This window comes from Pangasianodon hypophthalmus, chromosome 26, assembly GCF_027358585.1.
Source record: "Pangasianodon hypophthalmus isolate fPanHyp1 chromosome 26, fPanHyp1.pri, whole genome shotgun sequence".
NCBI lineage: Eukaryota > Metazoa > Chordata > Actinopteri > Siluriformes > Pangasiidae > Pangasianodon > Pangasianodon hypophthalmus.
The window spans coordinates 14,232,773-14,252,696 of NC_069735.1; the positions used below are offsets into that span (position 1 = coordinate 14,232,773).

General features: G+C 38.9%; 2 protein-coding genes across 2 annotated transcripts; both read right to left on the bottom strand.

Annotated features, from left to right (window-relative positions):
• Nucleotides 1–1,700: 1,700 nt before the first annotated feature.
• Nucleotides 1,701–10,449, bottom strand: best2 (bestrophin 2). The gene is made up of 9 exons (XM_026932340.3): nt 8,498–10,449; nt 7,575–7,669; nt 7,238–7,471; nt 6,448–6,602; nt 5,335–5,412; nt 4,651–4,803; nt 3,645–3,725; nt 3,162–3,316; nt 1,701–2,574 (listed from the first exon to the last, which is right to left on the bottom strand). The coding sequence occupies exons 1-9, from the start codon at nt 8,647–8,649 to the stop codon at nt 1,851–1,853; spliced, it is 1,827 nt and encodes a 608-aa protein (XP_026788141.3). The 5' UTR covers nt 8,650–10,449; the 3' UTR covers nt 1,701–1,850.
• A 143-nt stretch (nt 10,450–10,592) lies between these two features.
• Nucleotides 10,593–19,727, bottom strand: get3 (guided entry of tail-anchored proteins factor 3, ATPase). The gene is made up of 7 exons (XM_026932233.3): nt 19,387–19,727; nt 18,583–18,730; nt 17,653–17,801; nt 16,636–16,786; nt 15,835–15,942; nt 14,700–14,897; nt 10,593–13,612 (listed from the first exon to the last, which is right to left on the bottom strand). Exons 1-7 carry the CDS (start codon nt 19,527–19,529, stop codon nt 13,487–13,489), a joined length of 1,023 nt encoding a protein of 340 aa, XP_026788034.1. The 5' UTR covers nt 19,530–19,727; the 3' UTR covers nt 10,593–13,486.
• Nucleotides 19,728–19,924: the final 197 nt, after the last annotated feature.

Below are 19,924 nucleotides of genomic sequence, written 5' to 3' on the forward strand. Positions count from 1 at the left end.
TGCACATTTTTTTGCTACTCTCCATTGGAAATGAATGGGAGCGAAATTTCAGGCGATGAATTTGTGTGTAGTGGACATCTACTTTTCGCAAAGAATGCATGGACCCCCACTGATTGCTGCTTGCCGCTATATTTTATCGTTACTGTAGCATAGTTAATTGCTAACCAATCTAACTATGCTACAGTAGCAGATATAAAGCTTGCACTTAAACATTCATAAGTCATACTTACAAATGAGACCTATAATTAAATTCACACACAGAAAACCCTTTAAGATCCTCTCCTCCTATCACTACTAGCGACCCTGCTAGCTAAAGGCTAGCAAAGTAGTTTTCATTTGTCATAGGTAGACCTGAGTGTTATCTGATTTCAGTATCTGAGTCTTGATTTGTTTCATTGTCCTCAGTAATGTATTTAGCAGCAAAAAAAAAAAAAAGCTACCAACAATCAAAATGATTTTCAGGATCTAAATAATTAGCACCTAGAGTCTGTAGCTGAGGTGAGTTTAGCTCTGAGGTAACACAGCTGACTCAAATACAAAACTAGGTCACCAGTCTAAGCCATTCAAAGGATGTTTAACCATAAAAGCATTTACTTCTAAGGTTGTGGGTACTTCATGGGTACATCCTGTTGTACACACCAAGCATTAACCTGCCTACACTCTCTAAACGCATTATCACACTACATTAGCAGTAGAGTTAGCATTTACTAATCCACATATACAGGCTGATAAATGTCCACAGACATCAAACAAACAGACATTAGCCAGCAGAGTTCATTTCAGGTGTGTGTGTGTGTGTGTGTGTGTGTGTAAAACGTGTAATGGAACCGTAAGGTGCTACTCTCCATTGGAAATGAATGGGAGTGAAATTTCATGGGATGAATTTGTGTGGTGGACATTTTCGCAAAGAATGCTTGGACCCCCAGTGATTGCTGCTTGCCGCTATATTTTAACATTATTTTTATTACAAAAAAGTTTAGTTTGTTTCTGGTAAGGTTGGTGTAAGGTTACTACTTCAGCACTGGCCTTTTTTACTCTGTGTTACTATAAAGTACTCTACTGTACTTTTGCTAAAGTGCCTAAAAATACCTATGTTACATATAATAATGATTGAAAGCTAAGTCATGATAAATAAGCAGTATGTTAAAGAAAGATTAGGAAATATGTTCATGTTTCACTTTACTGAGCAGCTCCACTTCAGACCTCAAAGCTGAACCAGATTTTTTAGTGTAATAAACCAGTTTGTAGCAAAGATTCTTAATAGGAAATCTGATTGTCTGATTGGCTGTGCCCTGTTCAATCACTTAAAATATTTTTGATGTATTAGTCACCCTGAACTTTAACATGTTCTATGATTAAATCAGTGTCACTGTAGAGGGTTTGCCTCGCTCTTCAAAGAAACCACTGAAAATCTTATTGTTTCATAAAACATTAGTTTGAAGAGGAAAAAAACTTAGCAATACTTTTATGTAATGAATTGCTTAATGTTGTGATTGCACAAAAGAATGCAAATTGTGATTTATTTTTGTGAAATCAGCAATTTATTACTTACTATAGAAAGAAGGTCTGTGTATTGGTTGACTTTACATACAGATATAAAATTAAAAACATTTTTCTTTTCTTTTTTTTTTATATATATTCTTTTTTTTGTTTTGTTTTTACAGTATACTAAATACTTATAATTTGAATAATATTTTGCTTTAACTCAAATGATCATTAGGCTATTGATTATCTGATGAAATTATTTTGATATCTTTGATCATGAAAGAAAAAATAACCTGTACTAATCTTATACTGTGTTCTATCCTGTCCATTTTATAACCTGAAGTGAACGATGAAAAGTCGCTCTGTCAATCCTCAGCCTTGTTGGACAAACAGTTGACGTCTGACCCCATGCTGATGCTGCGCTGGCGCTGTTTGTGTTCCTCAGATGCCCACTGTGGAACTGTCAAGAGAGTCATACCTGACAGTGCATTTCCATTGGTCGACTGTGGGGTCATGACCTTGGCCTGGTCTCTGATTGGGTGGAAGGAGAAGAGGTCTGGTGTGGAGCGGTTGGTGCTAGTTGAAGGGGGAAGCCTTGGCTTCATTTTCTGCTTCAGCACCCGTGTTAAAGGTGGAGGTATCTTCAGCATTGTCCATTCTTTCTCATTCTTATCTTTCTTCAACCCATCTTCCTCATGTCCTCTGTTTATCGCATGGCTCGGGTTAAACTCTTGTGCTGAGAGAGGAGTATGCGTGTTGGAGGTTCCTCCACAGCTGCAGATGGTGCTCTGGGTGTCGTTTCCTAAACCTGATGGTAGCGATCCTCCTGTGCCCTCGTTCCGCCCGATGTACCTTTCCCCCTCTCCCTCCTCTCCGTCAGAGTAGGAGGAGTCAGGGCTGACTGAACGTGTCAATCTCTGCAGCTGAGCAGAGGTTCTGCAGAAGGCTCCGCCCACAATGCTGGTGGGAGAAGGGGCGGAGCTGAGGAGTCGGTTGAACAGAGCGAGGTTGTGATTGCGAGTCGTGGATTCTTCCAGGTTCTCAGCGATTTCTTCCAGAGGCTGGAAGTGCATCTCTTCCTTAGGAATTCTGAATTTTGGAAAAAGTGGTTTTATATAAATGTTTGGAATTATAGGAATGTAAATCCACCACTTAATGCCAGAAATAGAGTCGTGAGAGTTAAGACAGTGGGGTTTTTTTGTGTTATGGTCTAAGAGCATCTCTCACTAGAGTACCAAATATTATGTTTTAAACTACCAAAACAAAATATGTTTTTGTCAGTCAGATACGTCTAGCTAACAGTTGCTCAGGGAAACTTGTTGTTTAAATTAGTTTTGTACCCTTTACTTTTAACCTTATAGCCTCCTGCCCTTGGGACATGTCATCTTTGTCTCTGCTTCTCACTTGATTCAGTGAGACAGAAGTAGTTTATTTTGCATGAAACTTGCATGAGACTAAGAAGCCTTTAATAGACACCATTGTCATCTGTCATCACATAAATTTGTGGAAAAAACATATCGCTTGTCCTGCTGTCTGGTGCATTGCTCACCCTGTTGATTTATATGTAAATCAGCTTAAAAAATATACCTCAATAATTTGTGGCTTTTTTTTACATTAATTTGTAAAACAGTGTAATCTATTAATAGTGCTCACAGTGTGTATAGTGAGACACCTACGCCATGTCGAAGGTGGAGCCCTGGAAGGAGGGTTTGCGGAGGACGAACAGCGTGGCGGCGGTGTAAGGGGGCCGAGGGTTCGAGTCGTTCCAGTAGCGATCCCTCTCCATTTTGGGCAAATCACCATACATTTCATCTACTGCCATCATCGATACCTGCAAAGTGAAGTAGAACACTCATTTGATATTCTATTATATTATTATACATATTATACCTTCTGTATAAGACAGGTATTCCAGTCATTAAACATATACACCTCTTATACAGAGTGTCTTAATTATGCACTAATTATTTAGACCTACTTGAAATAAAATGATCAATATTATAAAACACTGATGCAGAGCTATTCCTGTGAGACATTCCTGCAACAGATCAGGCAGACTGAGTAATAACAAATAAATAAACGAAAGAATGAATGAGTTGATGGATAGGTGGATGCATGGATGGATGGATAGGTGGATAGGTGGATGGCTGAAGACACACCTGGAAGTTCCTGTCTATGAGCCAGTTCGTTTCGAAATCATCATCATCCTCACCAAATGGGTTGATCAGCTGTTCTGCTACCTACATTTACAAACAGATATGACACAGTAACAGACAGACTAAGAATTTAGCTCCACTTAACAGCAAAGCTGGAACCAGAGTGGCATAAAAGACATTTAACATACTGCACTGCAGAGATAAAAACAAACTTCATTTGACTTCAGCGTGATGGTTCATTTAAGCTTGGACAATTTATTCAAAACTGCAAAAGAATCATAGTTTTCATAGGTAGGTTTCATTAAGAGCTTTCATTTGGTATGTATAACAGTTTAGGCCCTTCCATTTCCAGAACTCCAAGAGATGACAAAAAGTAAGGAATGAAACACTTGGGGATGTGCTGTCACAGGAAAATAATCAACAATGGGGTGGTGTGATGCGGCCCAATGTGAAGCAGAATTACTGTTACCACCTTGAAGTTGATTATAGTCCACAAAGGCATGTCGCTACGTGCTTTACTCCTCTTACACCACAGCAGTTCACCAGTGCTAACAGTTTACATTTATATGTGGTGAAACCTCTCATTTTTCTGTCTCTTGAAGTTAGTAAACGAAAAAAAAGTCTTCTGTCCTGAAGCAACAGCTTTACCTTATAGTGCTGACACTTACTGAAACTTTACTATCTCCTTACAGAAAGCTTCGCCAGAGCAATCGTTATGTTTTTGTTGCTAAGCAACAACAATTAAAAACCCTGTTTATCATGAGACTTAAATTATGTGGATACAAAGCCATACAAAATCCGTGTGTTAACTAATACTATAGAAACGATAACATATTAGAATGAGCGTATTAATATAAACCTGTGATTTTCCTGTGAACCTGTAAACAAAATTCTGACCAATCACAGTCGAGCATTCAACAGCGCTGTAGTATAATAAATATTAACCAGCTGGCTAAATTGAAAAGACAGTTTAGAGAGATGTTTTGTGAATTGATGCCCTGTTCCTGACCTTGAGCCAGCCAGCGTAGAAGAAGAACTGGAGCAGGGTGAAGATGGGGACGTAGAGGTCGAGGTCGTGACCTGGGTAACCCTGACTCGGGTCCAGAAACTGGCGGCCAATCAGACACACCAGAAAGAAGCTGTACACTGCTAATGTCACCACCTGAGATGGAGGGAAGGGTGTTATATTCATGAATTTTACAATAAGGACACAAACACACAAGACAAGACGACACGTCAGCTGTCACATATCCATTGCACTTTAACATACAAGTCCCTTTCTTTGTTTAATGTTGTGTTAAAACTATTAAATCGACTGATTGAAAACTTTTAAGTGCCTTATTCTTGCTGTAAAGTCAGTGACTGGCTGTTAATATGTACATCTGCTTTTAAAAAGGATTGTAAGTAGAGCATGCTTTGGCATGTTCTGTGATTAATTCTGTCAATTTATTGTTGATTAAGACTATCTTTAATTGCATTAATTAACGTTAATAATGCAGGTTTAATCAAGTAGACTTCAGCCAGCACTCACACAACATTTAATTAGATTTAATCCAACACAACATATAATTAGCCATATTAGCAGGTAATTACATTAACCAATGCAATCAAAACTAACACTTCATATCAGAATAGTAAATTATACTCCACTATTATTTTTCCTCACCAGCACACACACACACACGTTTCTCACCTGTGTGTAAACGAGCGGCACGCTGATCATGTCATAGTGGAAGAGCATACTGCACTTCTCTCTGAACTGATTCAGCTCCTACAAAACGCAAAAAACCGGCAGGCCAAGCACAAATAACTGTCATACTGTATTATCATCATTTTTGGATTTGATTTCATAATAAATCTACAATCGCCAACTTGTACATTCATGTGAATTAAAACCTGATTCCTGCGTTGTACTGTAATTCCACTTCATTTTAAACCTAGCTCAATGAATCCCTGATTATACTGTTACCCTCAGGTCCACCGTGATGGATTCACCAGTCGAAAAACAGGAAACAGCAGCAATATTACTCATGAGATCAATTATCAGTACTTTCTTTACATCCTTTAAAATTGATAACCAGAATTTAAAAGCTTTCCTTTGGGGAACTCTTTCATTTTCTGCAGTCAGTCCATTACATGCTGCCATTTTGGAAATGTTAATGATCCTGGTGGACAAAAATAAAAGTTGAAAGTAATAAAGGAACAGAATTAAAGTAATTTTAATTAAACTACTGTAAAACTAACACCAGGATTAAACATGACTTAAATGCAATCCTGATTATTTTTAAAACAAGATTTAAAGTTTGGTGCAGTAAAGAAATCCGAGTTAAAGTTTTATCTTTGTTGGTGCAACTCTTAGAACATTCTGCATGGAGTTGCTTGCTTCCTGAAAGGGTTCTAGTTTGGATCCCTCTCTGATAGGAAAACACTGATCAGCACAGAACTTTAACTGTTCTTTAACCAAAGAAAGCTTAAGGGTTCCAGACTTGAGTCTTTTTGTTGTGTCATCTTGAAATTTTATTTAAAAAAAATTAAACTGACCTGATCTTTATCTCAGAACTAAAGCCTTTTATTGTGATTAGAAATGTTTCATGAAAAATGACCGACTTTTTACTGCAAGAACATTTTAGTGATGGTGCCTCATTTCTGTTAAAAACTCGACCCAGTTCTCTAGGCTAGTTATATCTGAATCAAATGAACACTTTATGCTTTTACATCTCTGAGCCTCAGTAAATTCAGTAAGTGTATAGTAGTGTGTGGAACCATGAGTGATCATAGTATAAGAGAAAACGATTGAAATGATTACCTCCATCAGCAGTTTATAAGTGTTATTGTCTTTAATTCGGCCTTCACATCGAGCCACAGCGGCCAGATTAGTGAACCATACACACGGGATCCAGTATTTATTATAGGGAGAGTGCAGACTCTCAAACTTCTTCCTCTCCTCCCGTGTCATAAATCCTACAGAGACAGAGAGAGAGAGAGAGAGAGAGAGAGAGAGAGAGAGAGAGAGATGTGCTATATGTCCAAAGTTCAGCACAGTGAATTTTCCTCCCCAAACACACCTAAAGAATCACTCCAGTTAATGACCAGGCCGTGGTTACATAGAACACTGCAAGTTTGTCTCTTAGCTAAGGGAATGACTTAGGTATAATCAATGGGTGTTGCACTGATCCCCTCAAACTTTTCTCTTAGATAAGAGAAAATGCATGTGGAAATTAAATTGCTTAAAACTAGCGATTAAGGATTAAGTTAATTATTCATGAATCATTACTACTCGAAAACCAACTCTCTTAAAAACAGCTTTAATTCAACTTAAGGCATTTTATGCACCTCAGTGCAGTGTTACTAGGTACAATGCAGAAGGAAAATTAATAGATGACAAGCTAACTTAGCAGGGGTTCTTAAAAAAAAAACAAAAAAAACATTACATTTATAAAACTACAATTTTGAGCACCAGACACATCTGAAGAGCTCTTTGAGTTCATACCCAGGATCACATACACCAGAAACTCAATCCTTATAAGACCTGAGTTTACTCCTGCTTTAATCTTACACGTGTTTACAGACCCATCATCTACATATTTCAGGCTTACCCGCCTCCACCACGTGGTCCATGGTGGGAAAGCGCTTGAAGACGGCGGTGCTGACGGAGCGCAGGATGAGCAGAGCAGACAGACTGGTGTAGCGCATGAGTGTGCGCCGCAGCAGCCTTCCACGCTCGTCCCCGCCATGTACACCACCCGAGAGCACACACATCACCCGGTCCGGCAGCGGGATCGACGTGTACTGACTCCACCAGCGGTTCACTATCACGGTCACGTAGAAACCTGCACGGATTTTCAACATGGATATGTAGAAATACACATTGCATCATATCCACTACGTACGTTTCTGTAGTGTATAAGAATGTAAATAAATCAATACTGATACCCAAGACGAAAGACATTGGGATGAGGCTGGCGTAATGGTTGCAGTAAATTGAGAGCTTTTCGAAGTGCCTCTTTTGCTCGTCCACAAGAAAAAATCTGGGAAAAATACTGTACATATGAGTAAACTGTACTGTACCACTGTGCCAGGCCCACAAAGTTGTTTTGCCAACCATGCTGTCCCAAATTCCCAAACACTATCCCAAATTCCCAACCACTCTATACTAAATTGTCAATCATGCTGTTCCAAATTCCCAACCAGTGTCCCAAATTCCCATATAAATTGTCCCGAATTCCCAAACCCGTGTCCCATGTTCCCAACCATTCCCTGGCCCAAATTCCTAAATACACTGTCCAAATATCTAACCATGCTGCCCCGAATTCCCAAACACACTATCCCAAATTCCCATACACACTATCCCAAATTCCCATACAAATTGTTCTGAATTCACAAACCTGTGTCCCATGTTCCCAACCATTCTGTCCCGAATTCCCAATAATTTGCTGGCCTAAATTCCCAAACACACTGTCCAAAATGCCCAACCATGCTGCCCTGAATTCCCAAACACACGGTTCCAAATTCCCAACCATGCTGTCCTTAGTTCCCAAACATGTAATTAACAATGGTTTTCAGTCAATCTTGACAAAAGCCCTGCTTCTATAGAATATGATATAAATATTTTCCTTCACATGTAGATAGTCAACACCTTGAGGATTTCAGAAATGTTCCATGTGTTGAGGTATTTTATTTTAGAATAAAACAAGAACGATTGCCTTTAATAAGAAAATTCAAGAATTCAAAACTGTCCCAATTCATCCTACTTGTTAGTTACATTACACCAATAGCTCTGAGTATTTTCTGGGTGAACTAATGGGTCCAGAAACAGATGTCCATCATGACCGTCTCTCGTTTAGTAACTTACTCACCTGTACGTGATGCTGATTGCGGTGTACATGGCGAAAAAAGCCAGAAACTCCTTGTAGAGAACTTTATAGATGCTCCCCTTCCAGGCCAGAAGCAGCTTGGAAAAGCCGCAGAAGCGAGCGTTTGCCACACGTGCCGTGTACGTCACCGTCATCTCAGGGTTCAGAGCTTCTGACTGGGGTTCTGCTAAGAACCCTGTCTGAAATGCAAACACTATTCTGTAGGGTTCTACATCCAGGTTTGATGGGTTTCCTCAGAGACTGCAGAACCCTTTACCTCAGTGTCTGATCTATCAAAAATCCACTGGATATATATTCTGAGAAGAAGAAATCACACAAAGAAAGTGGATGTGACAAATTATGCACGTCACCTCTGCTGTTTTAGGCTACAACCAGCCAGTTTTCTTTCTTTTATTTTCTTTTCTTTTATTTTATAGCCCTGACCTAAGCGAAGACAACATTGGAGCTCAGTCTATCCAGGATAAATCTCCGTTATGAGGAGGACGGAGCTCATTAATGCGGAGTCCCACTGATCAGAGCGCTGATTCGTTCTCTTCATTGAGATGTTGGTTATGAGTCATTTCACCTAATCGATTCTTTGAAACAAACCACGGTGTAGTTCTGATAGTAAAAATAAATAATAATTTATAATAAATGCAGCTCCAAGGTCGAAAGGAAGTCAGAAATAAAATAGCAAGATTAAACTACATTAAGAATGGGTGTGTTTGATTCAAGTACAGTAATCAAATGAAAGGAATGAGTCAAACGAGTCACTCAAAAAGAACCGATTCCTTCATTAATCGCTCATTTCTCGTCTCAGGACTGATAAATTGCGAGCGATGGAGCGGGAAACAAGAAGCACTCGTGTGTGGAGAACACTAGAGATGAACAACATGCACAAACATCATACTGATTATAGAGATACAGATTAAGCATTAATGTGACATAGTTCAAACTTATTAAGTCTGAATGATTTTTGATGTGTTCAATGAGGTTAATACTGTGATTCATCTAAAACCCCTACAGACACTCTCGAGTGTGTGAAGCTGATCCAATCGATCATAAGATGGTATTGTGCAGGAAACCACAGAAGCCTATAATGACTGTATTGTCTGTTCGTTAAATCCGTCATTTGAAGCTTTCAGGTTTGTCTTTACTTTTTCAGGAATACTTCACCCTCGCTGACCCTCATGATGTAACCCACTGTACTGTATGACACTGCAGGGTTCCTTGTTTGTACAGATTATGACCACAGGATGAAAGGTGGCCTCTGCTGCTCCTGTCACTTTTCACTAGTCAACCTTTTTATTGCAATTTTCTTCCAAACCTTCTAATTTATGTAGCAAGGCTTGTGCTTTAGAGAGGTGAAATGAGAGTAAACTTAATTGTGGAAGTTTAAGGCTCTGGGATGATTTACAGCATTTACAGCATGCTTTAGAGACAATGCATTTTTCTATATTAATACTTTCCTGATGCAGCACTTCCAGAAAAAAGCACAATAAAATCCAGATCCAAATCTACACGTCCAGCAGCTTTCTCCTGGTCAGTCAGTGCTGTAAGACCTATATTTGCATACTGTAACCTGATTGGCTCTTATGTTTTATGACACAATAACAATTTTTTGTCCTTTGTTCAAAAGTTGTTGTTTTTTTTTAAGCTCCCGTGTCATCCTAAAGTTTATTTAAACATGTTTTTAGGACTAAATCTATGTGGCTGTATAATTCAGTTAGCAGATGCTAAAACTGTTACTTCAGCAGTTTATTATTTTCAGTTAATTATTTCCAATAAGTTTCTAATTTGCATATTCATGCAAACCAAATTAATTGATTTGTGGGAAGGTGAGAAAAAATATTGAGAACATCAGTTGCTCTCCTATCATGTTACTTCAAATAAACAACTTTAGGGGAAAAATGTAAATTTGTGTCTGGATGGTTTCTACGGTTTGCAGTTAAACAAAGTTCAGCAAGGTCTTTTCATCCATAAAGTCAAAACCTGGCTAACAGAATGAAAGCTAACCGGAACATTATCATTTACTCAAAAATGAAAAACAATAAACAGCAACAATATTACTCATGAGATTAAGAGAGAGAGAGTGGGGAGCAGGTAAAACATTTTTCCTTTACTATGTGCTTCATTAGAATTCAGAGAAACATCCAGCTGAAACCAAATGCAAATAAACAGAAATACTGCTAGCGTTACTCTGTATAATTAACTGCCATAATTACACAGTTTGTACACAATAATTACAAATAGAAATCTTTCATTGAGAGGAAACTGTAACAAAACAAAATGCCATGAAATAAAACTCAAGCTTTGCAAAGATGTTTACAGCAAAGCAGATGTGTATAGCGATGAGATGAAGCTTCTCCCAGCGTGACCCTGCCTGCTTCATCTGACAGCTACGACATTTACACACCATCATTACTGTTCACCTTAACGCAAAGTGAAATTTACTTAAAGTAAGTATAAGCTTTACTCAGCCAAATTAAATAAGTACAACATAAAGCTAATGTGCTCAGATTTTTTTTTCATGTAGGTTTAATATTTTTCCACAATTTTTTTTTTTTGCGCTGGAGCTACGTAGCTGATGTAGTTAACAATTACTGAAAGTCAATCTCAACTAAAATTCAGACCGCCAATCTTCACAAGCCCCTGAATAAATTAATGTAAAAATAGCCACAATAGTCCATATTTAAACTTGGGAGACGGGGCCGAGTGATCTCAAACTGGTTTTTAAAGACGGCGGTCGCCATAATATTCCAGTGTTCAGCTACATGGTGAATTCTGTTTGAATATCACTGAAAATCTGGACGCGGTTTGAGAAAACTTCATCACTTCATCATAGCTATAGTGCAAAACTGAAAAAGCAAGCATTAGGGATCACGTGACTTACTACATTTGGGGGAAAAACAGGAAATTGTGGAAATTTGAATTCTGACCACACCATTCCTTTAAGACTTAATAGCTCATCACCTTCCATGTTGCTAATATTTTCACTTCTGATGATGGATCCATTAGGCTCCTTACACATTTTCTGAGATTTTAGCCTGCACCCATTAAGTTCTCTTTATCTTTGAGAGAGGTAAAACAAAAAAAGACTGTGGGAACGCAACTAAGAGTGAGGTTATACTTGTCTACATGTGCAGACACAGCCAAAGACCCCTCCATGCAGAAGAGAAAGTCCATGGGGTGGAGTTGGAGCTGATCTAGCCCCTCCCACACGGGTGGAGTCAAGCCAGAAATCCTGAGGTGGAAAATGGCGGCTGGATAAGTGTGTCGTACAATGATGTGTGGGTTAGGGGTTAGGGTTAAGGGTGTTAAGAGTTCAGGTCTGTCCACTGGGGGGACTCGGCAGATCTAAAACCTTCTTTGACCAAATTCTTGCGCTGAATTTGCATTACAAAGTAAACAGTGAACTTAGAGACTTGTGGAAGTTAAGATAACGTGTATCTTGAGAAAACATCAGAAACCAATGTAGGTGGCTATTAATCAAATACTGCCACCGCTAGGCTTGTGCGACATAATATTTATCCCTAGACGATATTACAATGCCACAATATCCAGTGATGTTTATCGCCGGACGTGTATATTACATCACCAGACCTACCAAGTGTTACAAGATTTACAAGCTGTGTACAAACGTCATGCTAGCGTTAGAGAGTAAAGTGTTGTTCTTCAGGTGCACTGCATTATGGGTAGGTTAGTTTTGAAGTGGGGATCAAGGCTGTGAGCATCCCCACTTTTTTTTAAAAGTCAAATTTTAAATTTCCAAAAATATGGAAATTACACCAGAGTGCAGAAAGTTTAGTGCACTGCGGCCCTGGATCTCTCCGCGAGCTCTCTTCCCCTGGTGCTCTCAACTCATGCGGAGGTGCTCGCACTGCTCTCTCGCTTTCTGTCATGGAGAACAGAGAATGTTCTAAGTTCATTACTGAGAAATCAAATCTTTCATGTTCAACTTAGCTAACATTAGTCAAGTATATATTTAACATCAGTTTATTATATTTGTTAGGGATGGCGTGAAAAAATTTTGGCCAAAAATGGTCAAAATGACCCTAAAGAGGAAAAAAGGTTGGGGTTAAAATACGAGGTTTTCGTTTTTCTTTTTGAACCGTGTTCTTCTGCTCAACACAGTGAAAATGTCTTCCACCATCCAGCTGGTAATATTATTATACCTTCTTATTCTGCATGAACTAGAAATGGTAGAAATGTTCATTTGTTCTGTCTTTTTTCTGGAAGATTAAATCATTTACCATGATATCGGGATCAGGGAAAAATCTATATCGCACAAGCCTAGCTGCCGCCATTTACACTGGTCTTCCACCATGTGCATGTGTTTTGATTTTTCAATATATAATTGAATATAATTCATAAATTACACCATATAATTCATAAATTACACCATCTGACGTACACCAGTAAAAGCAAGCGCTCCCCCGAGCCTACTTATCAAAGTTATAGCAGAACATGGCTGTGCTGAGAGATCGTACGCTTCTGCTAATGAACATGAGAGACGGACTGAGAAGGATGAAAAAGATGGTCAGTTTCAAAACATCAAGTACATTCTTAGTCACAGATCAGACGCATTATTTCATCATCTTTCAAGCAGTTTTTATACCCTTTTACACAAGTAACCATCACACAATAAAATAATCACTCGATGCTATTTAACGGATAAGAATAAGGAATGGCTCTGAGTAAAATAAACAGCCTCTGTGTGAGAAATGAGGCAGAGAAAGAGAGTGTGATGTAGAGACAGAGAGATGGAGAGAGAGAAATAGAGAGAGAGAGAGAGAGAGAAACACTCACACAGAGACACGGGTGTATGTAGTGTTGCGAGCCTTTATCACTATGAAGCTTTCCAGATCTGACGATGATGAGCGTGTCGATGAAGATGTGTTGCTGTGGGGTCTGAGAGGGTTAATGGACCAGCGGGCAGCGGCGGAAGGCTGTGTAGATGAGTGTTTGTGTGTGTGTTTAAGGAAAGGTAAGTCACTTGGGGGGATTGTAGGGCTCCAGGAGCAGTTTGGAAAACGTGTTGACTTTGTCCGCTCCTCGTACCTCGTGAGGCAGTAGAGGCAGTTTGACTATGTGGAAATCCTCATACAGGTCCTCCATCTGAAACACACACACACACACACTCTTTTTAAGTAATTACAACTGCACACAACAAAAGGAGTGCCACCTTAAAAAAAAACAGGTGAGAAGCACATTTAAAGTTATTCTTCACTTCAAATTTAATTTGGCTTACGTAAAGTAACGAACAGTTCAAAAACAAAATAATTTCATTCAAAACGTTCCATTTAAGCTAAACACTAATGTTTTGAGAGCAGCCATCATGCATGACAACTCATTAAGCCCATTAAGCTCCACCCCTCAACGTTTAAACGTGTAATCGGACTGCCAAGCTGGAAGTACCGTGGATCTGTAAATGAAATTATTTCTTGTTGATGGCTTGATGACAGCTGTATTACATGAAGATTTTTGAAATATTTATGGAAAAGTTTGTGCATGCTAGGCCTGGTTTTTACGTCTGTGCACGGACGGTCACGTAGGTGCACGTAAAATTGAATGTAACTGAAATAGTGGGCAGGAAATGAAAAAAATGAAATTCTCAGATTTCACAGCTGAACAAATGGAAAAGAAGTGAAGTGGTGGATGTGATAATGCTGAGGATTGCTACTTACCAGGTTCTTAATCACAGATATCGTGCTATTAGGTATTAAAGTCGACCAGAGGGGTGACTTTCAGATTCCCGCATATTAAAGAAGAATATATAATATATAAGTCCCGCCCACGGCACTTTCCGGATGCTTTGTGCTCAATATAGAGCTGCATTTAGACGATTATGGGTTTGCAGTCAGATTAAATAATAATACTGACAATATTACCCTGAAAGACTTCATAAAAATCGAGGACAAAGAGTCAAATCATCTGGTCATGTTTCTGTGTACAGTCTTCGCTGGCTGATGCACCGTAGATATACGCGACATTTAATTAGGATCTTAGAGGAGCTCACGTGAGCCTGCCATATAAACCCCCCTCTCTGCACTGTAACACTGCAGAGGTATAAACCAGCCTTTATCTACAACACCCTCATCCTTTAAACACTCACCTACGAGTGAGTAAATATCTAAGCACTAGTGCATGACTGGAGCCTTAAATGCATTACACCATAACTTACACATACACCTCACACACTCACCTGGTCCAGGTACTTGGACTGGATCTTGTGTCTGGCCTCGCACATCTTGCAGGGTCTCTCGGCATCGGGAAACACCAGCTGGTTGACGATGATGTTGTGTGTGTCGATGTGGCACTTGGCCAGCTCCTGGATTAGCCGCTCTGTCTCGTACAGGGACAGGAACTCGGCGATGCACACGCAGATGAACGTCGTCTGCTCCTGTTTCGACACACAGAAGAGAGAAAAGCAGGACGGTTTAGAGCTCCTGGGGATGTATTTACCAAAATAATAATAATAATAATAATAATAATAATAATAATAATTTAAAGCTAAAATCAGCTCCTGTGTGGTTGGTTCAAGAAAAACTGGGCATGACAGTTTTAAATTTCCTACAAATTTCTACAGAAAAATCATAAAGAATCATTTACAGCTAAAACCAGTTCTTAGAAATATGTAACCACAAGCTTTTTATCTCTGGAGATCACAATTTTGAAAATCCTCCACTCACCAGCTACATGTTTTATGTACAGATATTACATTCAGATCACTCCAACTACAAAGCTCTTGATAATAAAAAAAAAAGGTTTAAATCTATATTCTGTATAATTTACGATGTGACAGACGTGAATGTTGACAATTATATTAACAGAAATTTTACTTTTATGTTTATATTTTATGTATAAAATCATGCACATGTTCATTTCCTTTGTTTTTCCATGTTAACACAGATATGTAAATGTTGATCTCTTATCAATTTACCACGCAGACCATCAGCATCAAAGATGATCTGTAGCACTGGCGTCCGTTAGGTCACGCAGTATAAGTTCCTGTTAGCTGTTTCGGACATGTTTTAAGCAGATACGCTTAAAATGACTCTCTGTGAATACGTGATTTACAAATATGCTAACAGGAAACAACAGTTTTGGTTGAGGAATAAAAAGGGGAAAAGTTTTAAATGCAAGATGGACATACTTTTAAACTTTTAACTGAATGAAACTGTCTGTGTGTGTGTGTGTGTGTGTGTGTGGTGTCATTCGGTCTGGCAGTCACTCATTAATGACAGACCCACAGGTAACTGAACTTCAGCACTCTTGCTGAGCTCGTCAGTGAGCAGGTTTCCAGTATGAAGTGTTTAACAGTGTGCTCTGGGACTCACCGGGTCTTTAAACTGCTCGCTGACCGAGCGGATAACAGGAAGCGTCTCCTCCAGTTTGGAAGCCAGTTGATCCGCGTTCATATCGCCCAGTCCCAGCATGTTACACATCTATAGCAAAAGAACAAAAAAACAACAAAACAACAACAAACCCTCTGATTAGACTACATTTCCCAAAAGGCATACAGTTAAAAGTTTGTACACCCCTACTACGAAAAGAGGTTTTATTATAGATGTTCCTTTATTATCACAGGTGACACAAACAGTCAGGATATCAACAGTGAAAGAATCAAAATTAAATTGTATTTATGAAGGTGATAAAATGGATATTTTCCCACACTCTCTTTGGTCATGTCTTTATATCTGTTTCTTCTGAATGATGATCTTAAAACTCTCCCTAATCACACTAACATCTTTGTACATCTCTGTGATACGGCAGTGTTTTATGATTTAGGTCTTATTCCTGATTCCCACTGACTCTTAAATCTAATGCTCACAGTGAACTGCTTGAGAACTTGAGCCTGTTTGAGTTTTTCTGCCTTAAATATTGTAAACATGTGTCAATAGGTTATCAAACATCTTAATAAGGATGTCATCAGGCATGCAAACTTTTACATTTACTAATAAAGACAGCCGCTGACTTAGACTCGGTCGCTGTAATATCTAGGCTCTAACAGGTTTTAAAAGGATAGCAAGGAAGTGTTAACTTTTGCACTGAACAGTTTATGATTATAGAAGTTCACATGTGCACTAATCTGTTCACACACACACATCTGCAGTTTCCCAGCATGCAGTGCAGCAGACCTGAGAGATGAAGGGGCTGATCTGGTTCTTGATCTGCATGAGGCGGCCCAGGCCCCGCTCCACGATGGTGGGGAAGTTGAGCAGGCGCAGCGTGTGGCCTGTAGGAGCCGTATCGAACACCACTACTGAGAAGTTCATCCCTTTTACTAACCTGCAGCAGAGCGAGAGAAAGAGAGAGAGAGAGAGACGTCAATAATCAGCAAATTACAGTAAAGCGCTTACACGGGATAATCGGCAAGGTCTCTTGGCTCCACCTGGTGGCCCATGGACAAACTTCCACATCAACTCATTTCATTAAAAATATCTATTTGATTTCTAACAATAAATTTTAACATAAATATAATGAATATTAATCAGGAGGACCTGAATTTAGTTAAAGCATCTTACAAAAATGACAATGACAAAAAAAATCATTGCTAAGGCAAAATAATCAATTTATAACAATAACTTTAAAGTAATTAAAAAATTTTATTGAATTAAATTTAAAAAAAATAATAATTGAATTCAGTGATTATGCTATGTTATGTTATGGATTTGTGCTTTACCCTGAGCGAACCTTTACATCTCTCTCGATTAATGAGTTCTTTTCATCCCAGACAGCTTTATCTGTCTAACCTGCTTCACGTCAGCTCTGTCGGGAAAAACAGTCTGCCTTAAAAGTTTTAAATTTAAGGCAGACTGTTTTTGCTGACAGAGCTGACGTGAAGCAAGTTAGAGAGATAAAGCTGTCTGGGACAGAGATTTAATTATGCTGGTATCATGCGTTGTTAAAAAAAAACAGACGAGTTGGATAAAGTGTTTTGCAAAGAAATCATTTAACCTCTTAAACAAACACGTTTTCTTGTAACGAGAGCAACCAGAACTAGTACACGTAGTAAATACATGAAAATTTTCCATAGAACACATTTCAGAAACAAACTCTTCATGTATACAAATATATATATATATAAGAATACATGTATATATACACGTGTATGTGTTTATTAGAAAGAGCTACTGGTGGACGTGGTGTCTGACCTCATGACCTCGGCGTAGCTCATGGCCTCGTCGATGCCGGGGAACGCGCTCATGGCCTCCTGCATCATCTTCTTGCCCATACTCAGCATGTTGTCCTCTTCGAAGAACTCGTCCGGCAGCTCGGCCACGCCCAGACTCGGGTCAATCTCCTGCAGAGAGAGAGAGAGAGAGAGAGAGAGAGAGAGAGAGAGAGAGAGAGAGGTGATGAGCGTTCTGGATCTGACACGCGACACAGAAACACACACATTACAGAAGTACAGCAGTTAACAGGCAAATTCCACTGCACTTGTATTAGTGTAGAATTAAGACTGTAAATAAAATTTTAACTGTACACCATTTAGTACTATAGTTGAAATAAACATCTTAATCTGCAAAATGTTTGATTTTAATCCTCCTGTTCAGGATTCTTGCACTTTCTTTAGTAAAATAAATCCAGACTTTTCTGGACTCTGTCATGATTTAATTTTATTTATTTATTTTTTTAAATGGCATGAACTGCCATGAAAAAGAAAAAAGAAAACATAACATGTGACATGTAAGTTACGAGTCTGCATTACTGCGGAGAAAAAGGAACAACAGGTTTAAACTCTCAGTGTCTTTACTCATTAAAGTTTTACTTGACTATATATATATCAGGATCAAGATCAGGGAGATTAGTGCTTCTGAAGACGATAAGGAAGTCAATCAATCGTAACATGTCCTACATCGGAGTGAAACAGTATCCGGGTTTTTGCTCATGATCATTTGAGATGAGAGATGAAACCATGAAACAAGACACAGAATTATTAAACATAATTTGTTTGTGAAAAGATGTTTAGAAAAGACGTTGCCGGAAAAACAAGAATTTTGTCATTCGGTTGATAAATACTGTCTGGTCACAACACTGATCGGTTACTGAACACGAGAGTTTGGTGCAGGAAGAGAGCTGACCATGGCGAAGAGGTTATCATAGCCCTTCACTTTGGTGGGAACTTTGGAGAACTTCTGGTCGAAGGCGTCTGAGATGTTGTGTGCCGGGTCGGTGGAGATGATGAGGACGCTCTCCCTCACCGTGGACAGCTGCACGGCCAAACTGCAGCTGAAAAACAAGCCCAGGACAGAAAGAGACAGATATTACTATTGCTGCTATAAATAAATACCTGTAATGAAACCCAGATCTGTTCACAATGCCCATGAGAGGGACACTTAGTGTCCTGCAGTCCATTCAGAAGAGTCTGTAACACAGTAATGTGGAGTAAATACTCCAGCCTCAAACATGGACTTAAATCTCTTTAGTATTAATTTAACTAACAAGTTAAAGCCTGTATACATGCCTGTAAACTAGCCAGGTGGTTAAAGGTGCTATATAGCCTTTGCTAATGTTTACAAGATAATAATAATAATAAATAACTATCAGACAGCTAGTTGTTTAGTTAATCAGGATTTATTTTAATATCATTTAATTCACAGGACACTTATATTCCTTCAGAAATGACCCCAATATCAACTTCCTCATTGATTGTTTAGCTTTTTACAAGATACAGGAGTGCAAACATATGTCAATGAAAGAGAAATGATGTGCACTCGGTCATTTCTAAATAATATAAATAATAATTTAACTTAGAAAATGTTATCTTGCTCATGTACAATGCTAGCTAGCTCACTTCAATACTGACAGCTAGACAGTAAAATGGTTAGGAAGCTAACTTTAGCCGGCTAGCTTTATCCCAAACACTACATCTACGCTAAAATTACCTGCATGTCGTTTTTCCTACGCCACCTTTTCCACCTACAAAAATCCACTTCAGAGATTTTTGCTCTATTATATTTTTTAACGTCGGCTCTAAAGGTTCTACATCAGGTGCATCTTCAAATTCGTCTTCCAACGAAGCTGCCATCTTGTAAACGATACAGTCTGGAATATACCATGTTTAAACAGAAGCCGCATATCTTACAGGCTTCGCGGCAAACGACGCCATTTTGGCTCAACCTCCATAGATCCAAAAAGGTGACCATACAAGATATTAGATCCAACATGGCGCCTAATAGAGCGCAGTTGCCACGGGAAGTCACCGGGACAAAGTCGATGGCTGAATCCAAAATGGCTTACTACTCCCTACTCAAGTACACTACATAGTTTGTAAAGTAATCTATTTTAAAGCCTACATAGTGTACTTATGTACACGAGGGAAACAATTTGGGATTTAATTGATGACTCAACCCTTTTAGACCGGACCAAATGGTTTGAGACAGAAGTGTGCGAGAATATTCCAGAAAATGTGATCATTTTGAC